The sequence below is a fragment of the Schistocerca cancellata genome, chromosome 9 (genome assembly GCF_023864275.1).
Source record: "Schistocerca cancellata isolate TAMUIC-IGC-003103 chromosome 9, iqSchCanc2.1, whole genome shotgun sequence".
In the NCBI taxonomy this organism is placed as follows: Eukaryota; Metazoa; Arthropoda; class Insecta; order Orthoptera; family Acrididae; genus Schistocerca; species Schistocerca cancellata.
The window spans coordinates 401,763,633-401,775,811 of NC_064634.1; the positions used below are offsets into that span (position 1 = coordinate 401,763,633).

General features: G+C 45.1%; 1 protein-coding gene across 1 annotated transcript in view; it reads left to right on the forward strand.

The window, feature by feature from the left end:
- Nucleotides 1-12,179, forward strand: part of LOC126100811 (protein takeout-like) — a 42,222-nt gene that overhangs the window by 14,601 nt on the left and 15,442 nt on the right. The window contains exons 2-3 of the mRNA XM_049911443.1: nucleotides 3,641-3,733; nucleotides 10,217-10,364. Coding sequence (XP_049767400.1) covers nucleotides 3,641-3,733; nucleotides 10,217-10,364 — 241 coding nt within the window. The remainder of the gene's footprint in view (nucleotides 1-3,640; nucleotides 3,734-10,216; nucleotides 10,365-12,179) is intronic.

A 12,179-nucleotide genomic window follows, 5' to 3' on the forward strand; every position in this document is an offset into this window, starting at 1 on the left:
GTTTAGTTTTTATTGCCGTTTCAAATATACCGGTCATTTTTGAAACACCCTGTATATTGTCTTGTTTAGGAGCTGTGAAGTGTTTGGAACGCCGGCATGCACATAACTAAATTCTAGGAAGTATTTCCGGATTGTTGTAGGATTCCGGAGGAACAGTCGCGAGTTGTATCGGTGGCGCTACGCTTGTTGATCTTATGCTGGTTAAATGACTGCGGAGAAGACATTCGCCCTGACGCTCTATTTCTTTTCTCATTCAGTCGATGAGGACTGTCGCACATTTGTGTCGGACGCTGATTAGCCCAAGACAGTCCCGTGAGAGAGGCAGGCTGAGTGCCGCGAACTGTACTTTAAAGACGTTGCCAAGTAGGAGAAACCAGCTGAATGCCCGCTGCATTTTCGACGCCATAGCTACAGAGAGCGGTAGTACTTGGGTCACGTAGTACATTTTGCTTCCGTTGTATACATGAATTATCTGCACCTTTTGCAGGAGGTTCCGGTGTCTATCGAAGTGCAATTTCAGTGTGGCCCTGAAGCGGTTCAGGAGATCTGCCCAGTTCTTAACTATCATGCGGCCTGGCGTGGCCTCCCAGTAGGCGCCCAGAGAACGATGTGAGGTTGTTGCTCGGACTGTGCCACTTCAGAAATTTCGTCAAAGCCTCCACTAACGGGAAGTATCAGGTACTCATCTGGGCGCCACTCGCCTTCCTATAGATATTAAGCACGTCTTCCAGGGAGGCCTGGTCTTGTTGAAAAGACACAACAACAATACGTCGTATGCGTATGCTGTGTAGCAGATCCACGTGTTCTTAACCACTATTCTTCTAATTCTGTTTTCAGTGAGACTTAGGATCAGCAGCTATAGCATATAGAGCCAACGACAGGGGCATACTTGGTGAAGATTGATAAACGCGAAGAGATTTTGTGAGGTGACCGTCGATTAAAACCCGAGAGGAGGCATTTGATAAACGCGGAGAATGATTGTAGTACGAGTCTGAGATTACAAATGACGACAAGATATCCCAACCAGACTAAAAATCCCGCTTAATTGCCCTACTTTGGCACTAACATATGGACTGTCCACACATAAGTGCACAGAATTTTGCCGTCTTACCGTCCATTTCTATTTAAATTGTCCCTCGTCCTTTTGCATCGCTTTCAGCAACCGCTGACAGAACCGCATTATCCTATCAAATTCTTTGTTTAACCCATGGCAAAGTCTCTAAATTTCAATCCTCACTGTTCTGATAACACCAGTTCCACGTACACAGTGCTTATTTACGTCGAGTGCAAAGAAAAAAGAACAGCCAAAAGAACTGGGTTTCTTGCAGTGGTGGGTCCTCACATGACTGCTGAAAAGTAATGCCTCCTAATTTTTTATGTGAGAAGTCTTAAAGCTTTTTAAATAAAACAGACGTTACTAACATTCTACATCTTTATTCTTAGCGTCTACTCGCGAGTATTTATTTCTCAACAGTCACCCTGGCGACGAAAGCATTTCTCCTTCCGACAGACCAGTTTGTTGATACCGTCACTGTAGAATGTTTGACTTTTATGACTGAGCCACAACCTCACCTATGCTTCATCACTATCAAAGTGAAGTCCTTGAAGGAGATCTTTACGTTTCGAAGACGAAAATCGAATGGGGGAAAGTCGGTAATATATTGAGAACGATCGAGGGTGTGACCCCAAGGCGTCGGATTGTTGCAGATGTCACACCTCTCGTGTGCAGTCTGACATTGTAATGGTGAAGGAGGAGGTGCCCCTGTGTGGACCCGTTACACACCACTATGTTACACATTGCAATCCGGACCCCATTGCCTCATTGACAACTTGGGTCCATAGCTTCGTGAGGTCTGCGCCACATTCTATCCCTACCATCAGCGGCAAAGGGCTGCAAATATGTAGACAGGCTGTGGCTAAGCCATGTCTCCACAGTACCCTTTCTTCCAGGAGTGCTACTTCTGCAAGGTTCGCTGGAGAGCTTCTGTAAAGTTTGGAAGGTGGGAGACGAGGTACTGGCAGAAGTAAAGCTGTGAGAACCGGGCGTGATTCGGGCTTCGGTAGCTCAGTTGGTAGAGCACTTGCCCGCGAAAGGCAAGGGCCCCGAGTTCGAGTCTCGATCGGGCACACAGTTTTAATCTGCCAGGAAGTTTCAGGAAGAATAAAGATGTAGAATGTTAATTACGTTTTTTTGTTTGAAAAGCTTAAAGAGTTTTCACATAAAAATTCAGAGGCGTTACGTTTCAGCACGCCATCGTATATTCAAGCCACGGTCCGTCTCTACAATTTTCACACAATGTTCTTCCATTCATTAACCAAGTTGATGGCTCCCTGTTGCTTTTGATTGTGTCCTACCAACCGTTCCCTTCTTTTAGTCAATTTGCGCCATAATTTCTTATTTTACGAACTCTATTCAGTAGCTCGTCATTCGGTCTAACCACATAATCTTGAACATTCCTTTTGATAGTAATAGTAGTGGTATTTCCAAGTTTAGGGCTGACATTTTTTACTATGTATTTCTCTCCAAGGATAACAGAGGGGGGTAACACAGTGGTAAGACAATGGAATCACATTCGGGAGATTCGGGAGGGAAGAGGTTCAAATCGCCGTCTAGCCATCGAGATTTAGTTATTCATTGGTTGTCTAAATCTCACAAGGCAAATTGTGCAACCAGTAACGCAGATTCCTATTCTTTATCTACTCCTACTATTTTTCCCTCTACTCCTGCTGGTCAACTACTTCTGGATGCCGTAGCAGATATCACACTATCCTGTTCCTTCTTATCGTAAGACTCTTTGAAAAGGAAAGTACAAAATTCCTTCCCCAGTCCGTACATGTACATCAGCTGCAATGACGTCATCGGCTTCTTTCCTTCTTCCAGTGTTCAAGCTTTACGTCGAAATGGTTTCTACGTACGTTAGCGACAAACAACCGCCATGAAAGAGAGATTAATACTACTTCAAGGGACATAATTGCTTACGAAAGATCATCTGCGGAGTGAATGCTTCTGACATCGATGAGCTCTCTTTCCTTTCTGCTAACCATTTGAAATTTTTCTTCTATTGAAAGGTCTGGAACGAAAGCCACTGTGCCTTACGAGGTCAGATGAAAGATTGCTTGCAGAAATAAGTTGGAAACTTTGATATGCAAGTCGCTAACGAGGTATCAAATATGAAGGGTTGCTCCATGTGATGAGCATCCAGTAACATACTAATTTACTTTCACTTTCTTTTAAGTAACCGGAGTTTCTGCTGTTTTAGTGCTGTATCCCGTCTTTTCCTATGGAGGTAATCTATTCATCTCTACGTAACTCCTACAGCCAATATTCTCTGTAACCAGTTACGCAGATTCATATTCCTTTTCCACTCCTACTACTTTTCCCTCTATTTTTCCTGGATGTCTCACTGGCCTATTCCTTCTTCTCGTAAGGCTCTTCTATGAACTTCTTTCCCCACATGTTTCTTATAGTACTTCATTTCGTATTTTGCTATCCAGTTTTATTTCTCTTCCAAAATTTTGTTTCACATGCTACGTTGTTTCTTTGATGTGCTTGTCTATGACGTTTTAAGACTAATTATCTTAACATAAATTACACCGTCCAGTTTTATTTAGAATAATCTATCGAACTGTGTTTCAACAGCTGCCTCGTTCAAGCGGTGCAAGGCGGGAGACCCACAACTTGGGGGCTGCATGAAGGAGGCCATCAACGTCGCAATCGGAGAACTCGCTAAAGGTAAGCAAGCGCGCTGTGTGTCAAGGTTCGAGAAGCGGCGAAGAACGGTGGTTTGCTGCAAGGCTAGCGATTCACTTGTTAAATTCATGATAACGGCTGGGCTTTGTGCTGTCTTTCGACTTTGCCGGACCAGATTCGCACTGCCTCCACAGCAGGCTACAAATGCATTGTGTAAAACACATGATGTAATAAACAGTACTGACGAAAAACAAAACCCGCGTCTGTGAAGGAAGGCATGGAATAAATGAACGTTTTGATGGAGAGTATTTTTTTTAGCTATAGGTGACGGGAATGTAACCCCGGAAAGAACTTGTGAACCCGTTACGGTGTGAGCTGCGTGTCGGATGAAACGCCGCCGTGAAACTGAGTTTCCTAATTTTCAAGCTACGAAGTGTGTTCAGAAAGTATCGAATGTTTTGTAGCAAGCGTAAATAAATGAAGTGCGACAGACTTCCTTTGTGGAGATGTGACAGGGTACGTTCATGTCTAGTCGTGATTTTTTTTCCCAGCCAGCAGAAAGCGTCAGTCGCTGGTAGGCAGCTTATGTGTGTGGACGTGTAGTGAGCGCTCGCTGGATTCCAGTAAGTTGCAAAATAACTGTTAAATACACTACTGGCCATTAAAATTGTTACACTACGAAGATGACGTGCTACGGACGCGAAATTTAACCGACAGGAAAAATATGCTGTGATACGCAAATGATTAGCTTTTCAGAGCATTCACACAAGGGTGGCGCCGGTGGCGACATAACGTGCTGACATGAAGAAAGTTTCCAACCGATTTCTCATACACAAACAGTAGTCGACCGGCCTTGCCTGGTGAAACATTGTTTTGATGCCTCTTGTAAGGAGGAGAAATGCGTACCATCACATTTCCGACTTTGATAAAGGTCCGATTATAGCCTACCGCGATTGCGGTTTATCGTATCGCAACAATGCTGCTCGCCTTGGTCGAGATCCAATGACTGTTAGCAGAGTATGGAATCGGTGCGTTCAGAAGGGTAATACGGAACGCCGTGCTGGATCCCAACGGCCTCGTATCACTAGCAGCCGAGATGACAGGCATCTTATCCGCATGGCTGTAACGGATCGTGCAGCCACGTCTCTATCCCTGAGTCAACAAATGGGGACGTTTGCAAGACAACAACCATCTGCACGAACAGTTCGACGTCGTTTTCAGCAGCATGGACTATCAGCTCGGAGACCATGGCTGCGGTTGCCCTTGACGCTGCATCACAGATAGGAGCGCCTGCGATGGTGTACTCAGCGACGAGCCTGGGTGCACGAATGGCAAAACGTCATTTTTTGGGTATGAATCCAAGTTCTGTTTACAGCATCATGATGGTTGCATCCGTGTTTGGCGAAATCGCGCTGAACGCACATTGGAAGCGTGTATTCGTCAACGCGGTACTGGCGTATCACCCGGCGTGATGGTATGGGGTGCCATTGGTTACACGTCTCGGTCAGCTCTTGTTCGCATTGACGGCACTTTGAATAGTGGACGTTACATTTCAGATGTGTTACGCCCCGTGGCTCCACCCTTCATTCGATCCCTGCGAAACCCTACATTTCAGCAGGCTAATGCACGACCGCATGTTGCAGGTCCTGTCCGGTCCTTTCTGGATACAGAAAACGTTCGACTGCTGCCCTGGCCAGCACATTCTCCAGATCTCTCACCAACTGAAAAGGTCTGGTCAATGGTGGCCGAGCAACTGTCTCGTCACAATACGCCAGTCATTACTCTTGATGATCTGTGGTATCGTGTTGAAGCTGCATGGGCAGCTGTACCTGTACAGAGCATCCAAGCTCTGTTTGACTCGATGCCCAGGCGTATCAAGGCCGTTTTTACAGCCAGAGGTGGTTGTTCTGGGTACTGATTTCTCAGGATGTATGCACCGGAATTGTATGAAAACGTAATGACATGTTAGTTCTAGTATAATATATTTGTTCAACGAATACCCGTTTATCATCTGCATTTCTTCTTGGTGTAGCAATGTTAGTGGCCAGTAGTGTATTGAGCAGCGATACTGCATAAAATTTTGCCATAACGCTAGGCGATATCGCAAGATTCAACAGTCTTTCGGGGACGACGTCATGAGTGGTGCAATCGCTACGGACATGGGCGCACGTTAGCGAACCACGCTGGGGCAGAACCTCAACATGCCGGTATTACAATGTCTCTGAGAACGTGCGGAGTTCGGTCGTGGAAGAGTTTTGTATCACAGTACGGGAACTTGTGAACGAAGTAGTGGTGGGTACTGGATTTCAATTTCGACCGACGGTTTATGCATGAGGAGTGTATCTGGAAAATACGTTCTGGAACTACTGTCTATGAAGCAGAAGCAAAGCCGTCTGGACATCGTCCGGGACATGCTGGACAATCTGAAAGTAGCCCCAACTTTCTGAATATCTTGATGACATGTGATGGGACTTGCGTTTCTGTATACGATCCAGAAACCAAGATGCAATCGTCACAGCGGTAATATCCGAGATCAAAAAAAGTACAGCGAGTCTACAGCAACATCAAGGTTCTATTGACCGTTTCCTTTGACCCTCACAGGGTTACGCATTATGAGTACACAGGGCAAGGCCACAATATCAGGAAAGAAGCCTACTAGCAGGCCCTTAGTCGCCTTCGTGGTTCTATGTGGCGCTAACGGTGGGTCTGTGTCCAGGAAAAGCTAGGCAGCTCCATATCAATAAGGCACTCACCAATTCTGCGTATATGAATTACTTTCCTCGCCAAGCACAGCGTTTTTGTGGTTAGTCAGTCTCCGTGCTTACCCGACCTGGTTCCGTGTGATTCTTGGCCGTTTCTCAACCTAAAAATGACTGTGAAAGGAACACAATTGGAGTCAAGAGAAGATATCGTACGTCGTGGCTGATCACCGTTTCAACAGTTGCGTAGACGCAGTCCAGAATCGTTTTCCACAATGGCGGGGGCGCTGGAGGAGTCTGTGCATGAATAGGGAGACTGCTTTGAAGAGATTAGGGTTCTGTACCACCAAATCAATAAATTTATTTCCGTCAACGAAAGGTTCGATACTTTTTGAACAGACTTCGTGATCACTGAGCAGTCGTTCTGCGTTCTATCTACGGATTTCTTCTGTATATGGTAAACGTATTATTGCACCGAGATTGGGTAGTGGTAGCTACTCACACTCAGGTATGACTCGGAGAACAGTTTACCAGCCAAAGTGAAGAATGAAATGATTGTACATATGATCTGAATTGCGCAGCCAGAGCTGTTTGTAGCGTGGAGTATGTGTTAAGCTGTTGTTAAGAGGGCTAGGACGTCAACCGGGCCGGCTTGGAGCAGGAATGTTACCACAGGAAATTTTAATTTCCATTGTCTGTAGTTTTACAAATAAATTCATAAAATTTTGTCAACAGGTCCAGGAAGGATTCAGGATTCACACTCATACCAGTGGAAGTTCAAAAAATAACAAAATAAATTTTTTTTACGTGTGAAATTTCATCATTTTTTTCACTTACAATTGGCTGCATTTGTTGCTATAGGTACACTTTTCTCCATAAGTAAGAGAAATTCTTCGATGAATTTTGCACAGCATACAAAACATACTTACAGATGTATGAAAGTCTAGAATTTATTTAATTTAGGCATGCAAATAATTAAAGCGGTTAGAGGGCTCTTATGTAGGTATTCCGTACCTGTTCATGCATTCTTTTTCTTAACATTTAGAATTACAGTAGATTTTTTAATGTAAACAGTTTAACAGTATACCATTTGAGAAACATACCGGTTTTGATGTAATGCGTGTTTTTATATTTTCGCAATATACTTTTAAAAAATTTTACTCATCACGTGCATTATAAGTCGGTTATCAGTATTTTATGTTATCGGGTATTACTGAATATATACGTTCAACACTCGGCGAGATCACCGCTTTTTTTCGTATTCGTCTTAATATCCTTAGGATATATCGGGCGATTCAAAAAGAAAGAACAGATTTCAGTCGCTTATTACAGAAAACTATAGAAGAAGAAAACACATTGGGCATGTCACTGAATAGAGGGACGTTCAAAGTTTTGACCAATTGCGCTGTTGTTTGTTTGTCTGTAGCAAAATGGCGACTACACCACAAGACAAATCATTTTGTGTGTTGTACATCAAGATCTTACTCATTGCTTTTGGCCTCCCAGGTCACCAGATATCCCATCTTTTCTTCTTCGTCCCACCTATGGGACCTACTCTTCAAGAGCCGAAAAATCGAACTGTTGAAGCAGCCGGCTCAATAAACAGGGACCTGTTGATGCGTGTGTGAAATGAAGTGATCTACCGTTTCAATGTTTCTCGGGCAACGCATGGCGTTTGTGTTGAGTGTATAGTATACTGTCTACGCGGATATAAAACTTAGAATCTTCCTCTATTCAGTTACACGCTCAATGTGTTTCTATCTTTCATGGTTTCTCTGTAATAAACAACATAAGCTGCTTAATACCATTACAAGATACAGAACATGTGACATTAGTCCTGAAAGAGGGGATCAATGTCGGAGCTGCTGTTGGAGAGGGGGGGGGGGGGGAGACAAAAAAGAATATATATAATTTCAGCACTAAACACGAGAATTATCTGTGAATATATTTAGCAATAAGAGATGGGGAATAATGGGTTGAAAGAGAAGGTGAGACAGGAGGAGAAGGGCGGTTTATAGCACGGACATCGTAACATAGTTAGAATATACACTGAAGCACCAAAGAAACATGTTTAAGCATGCGTGTTCAAATACAGAGATATGTAAAGGCAGAATATGGCGCTGCGGTCGGCGACGCCTATATAAGATAACAAGCATCTGGCGCAGTTGTTAGATCGGTTACTGTTGCTACAATGGTCAGTTATCAAAATTTAAGTGAGTTATAGTCGGCGCACGAACGATAGAACACAGCATTTCAGAGGTAGCGACGGAGTGGGGATTTAGGCATATGACTATTTCACAAGTGGACCTTGAATATCAGGAATCTGGTAAAACATCAAATCCACGACATCACTGCGGTCGGGAAAAGATCCTACAGGAACGGATGCAACGACGACTGAATGGAACCAACGACGACTGAACGGAACCAACGACGACTGAACGGAACCAACGACGACTGAACGGAACCAACGACGACTGAATGGAACCAACGACAACTGAATGGAACCAACAACGACTGAACGGAACCAACGACGACTGAACGGAACCAACGACGACTGAACAGAACCAACGACGACTGAATGGAACCAACGACGACTGAACGGAACCAACGACGACTGAACGGAACCAACGACGACTGAACGGAACCAACGACGACTGAACGGAACCAACGACGACTGAACGGAACCAACGACGACTGAACGGAACCAACGACGACTGAACGGAACCAACGACGACTGAACGGAACCAACGACGACTGAACGGAACCAACAACGACTGAACGGAACCAACTACGACTGAAGAGAATCATTCAACTTGACAGTAGTGCAACCCTTCCGCAACTTGCTGCAGATTTCAGTGCTGGGCCATCAACAAGTGTCAGCTTGCGAACTATTCAACGAAACATCATCGATATAGGCTTTCGGAGCCGGAGACTCCCTCGTGTACCCTTGATGACTGCACAACACAAAGCTTTACGCCTTACCTGGGCCCGTCAACACCGACAGGAACATGTTGCTTGGTCGGTCTAGTCTCATTTCAAATTATATAGAGCGGATAGAGGTGTACGGGATCAAACACAACAACACAAATCCGTGGACACTGCATGTCAGTAGGAGACAAGCTGGTGGAGGCTCTATAATAGCGTGGCGTATGTGCAGTTGGAGTGATATGGGACCCCTGATACGTCTAGATACGACTCTGACAGGTGACAAGTACATAAGCATCCTGTATGATCACGTGCATCCAGTCGTGTCCATTGTGCATTCGACGGACGACCACCATCAGGACAATGAGACACCCCTCACGTCCAGAATTGCTACGAATTGGCTCCAAGACTACTTCCGCTGGCCACCAAACTCGCCAAACATGAACATTAGTGAACATATCTGAGATGCCTTGCAACGTACTGTTCAGATGAGATTTATGGACAGCCCTGCAGAATTCATGGTATCAGTTTCCTCCAGCACTACTTAAGACATTAGTCGAGTCCATGCCACGTCGTGTTGCGACACTTCTGCGTGCTCGCGAGGATCCTACACTATATTAGGCAGGTATACCAGTTTCTTTGGCTCTTCAATGTATATCATAAGGTTATCCAAAGCTGGAAAGTGTATAACAACAACATAATGACATTGTTGGTCTGTGCATAAGGAACCGTAATTTAGAGTGGCATGGTACTGAACGCGATCTTGGCCACAAATATTTTTTAAAATAATTTTACGTAATTTTTGTACTTAAATATTCATTGAAATGTTGTACACCCAAGCCAGTTGTGAGACGGTGAGAGTGGTCAGTAAAAAGCATGTGGTGGCGCTGTGTGCCCGCAGGCGCGCCCAGCCTCGGAGTGCTGCCCATCGACCCGCTGGCCATCTCCGCGTTGAGCATCGGCCGCGGCAGCGGGCCCGTCGACGTCAGTCTCGACTTCAAGGAACTCACCATCCACGGGGTCTCCTCCGCCGTCATCGAGACAGCCTCGTAAGTCACCACTGCAGTTCAAACGAAAGCGTGAATACCTCCTTACCCCTCTGTCTGACCCATTTCGAAAGTCGTCACTCGTCTTCGTGGGTATTTATTGGAGTTGTTCAATCCGCAGGCTGCTTTTATGCAGTGATTCTTCAGTTTCTCCCGGCGTATTTGTTGCTCGAACAGTCCACGGGTATACTGCCGGTTCATAGTGTCCAACGGGCACAATATTTCGGCGATCAGACATGTCGGGGCGGGCGGCCGATTTAAATCCCCTCCCCCCGCGCGCCGCTCTCTTTGCCGTCCGGGTACTTCTGGTCAGATAATGTAGATGACTACGCAAATTTTGTGTAAATATCTTTAGCGCCTGGTGATGAGGCTTTGAGCTCTTCGAAATCGTAGCTATTAATGAACAACATTAAATACATCTACATTAAGTCACTGTTATAATAAAGAGAATAAATTACTATTCTCCGGAACAACTACGAAATAAGTTACTTTCTTGCAATATGGGCCCACAGCTTCCATAAATTTTTTAAATGATGTCATCTTGAAAATCGCTTACACCCAAACCTTCAGATGTCAGACACTTAGATCGGTACCAAACGTTGTATTTAGAGAGTGTACCGACCAAAACACCGATTTATTTCGTGCTATGTGCTGTCGTGCAGTAGAACATGCGTAAACGATAATTAAAGGTGTCACCAGAACTATGGAGCACAGGAAAAACCTATCTGTGAGTAATGGCTTTGTAGCTCTCGCTTGGGTCAGCTAGTATAGGGTGAGGTCCTCGTACCAAAAGTCTCGCGTTCAGAAGCCACTGATGACTACTTCAACTGTTTACACGTGAAATTGATATATGAAAAAAAATTTTCCTCACATATAAAACGACCTTACGGAGTTTCTAGCAATGCCCTTTTCGCAGTCAGCTTTCGCTTCCTTAGCTGAAAGTAGCAAGCGTATAGAGTACATTTGTATAGATAGGTGCGGTGCTCTATCGGATATATCCGGCAGAACAGACACCACTGGTGGTGAAGCAGCTAGTGCACTTGTAGTTTCACAGAAAAATATACACTATGTGATCAAACGTTTCCGCGCACAAGGCGAAAATGCCTTTAAAAAAAATGTTCAAATGTGTGTGAAATCTTATGGGACTTAACTGCTAAGGTCATCAGTCCCTAAGCTTACACACTACTGAACCTAAATTATCCTAAGGACAAACACACACACCCATGCCCGAGGGAGGACTCGAACCTCCGCCGGAACCAGCCTTACAATCCATGACTGCAGCGCCCTAAACCGCTCGGCTAATCCCGCGCGGCTGAAAATGACTTAAAAGTTCGTGGCGCCCTGCGTTGGTAATGCTGGAATTCAATATGGTGTTGACCCATCCTTAGCCTTAAAGACAGCTTCCAACCTCGCAGGCATACGTTCAGTCAGGTGCTGGAAGGTTTCTTGAGGATTGGCAGCCCATTCTTCACGGAGTGCTGCACTGAAGAGAGATCGATCCCGGTCGGTGAGGCCTGGTACGAAGTCGGCGTTCCAAAACATGCCAAAGGTGTTCTATAGGATTCAGGTCAGGACTCTGTATAGGCCAGTCCATTACAGGGATGTTATTGTCGCGTAACCACTCCGCCACAGGCCGTGCATTATGAACAGGTGCTCGATCGTGTTGAAAGATGCAATCGCCATCCCCGAATTATTTTTCAACAGTGGGAAGCAAGAAGGTGCTTAAAACATCAGTGTAGGCCTGTGCTGTGATAGTGCCACGCAAAGCAACAAGGGATGCAAGCCCCCTCCAATGTAAAACACGACCACACCATAAAA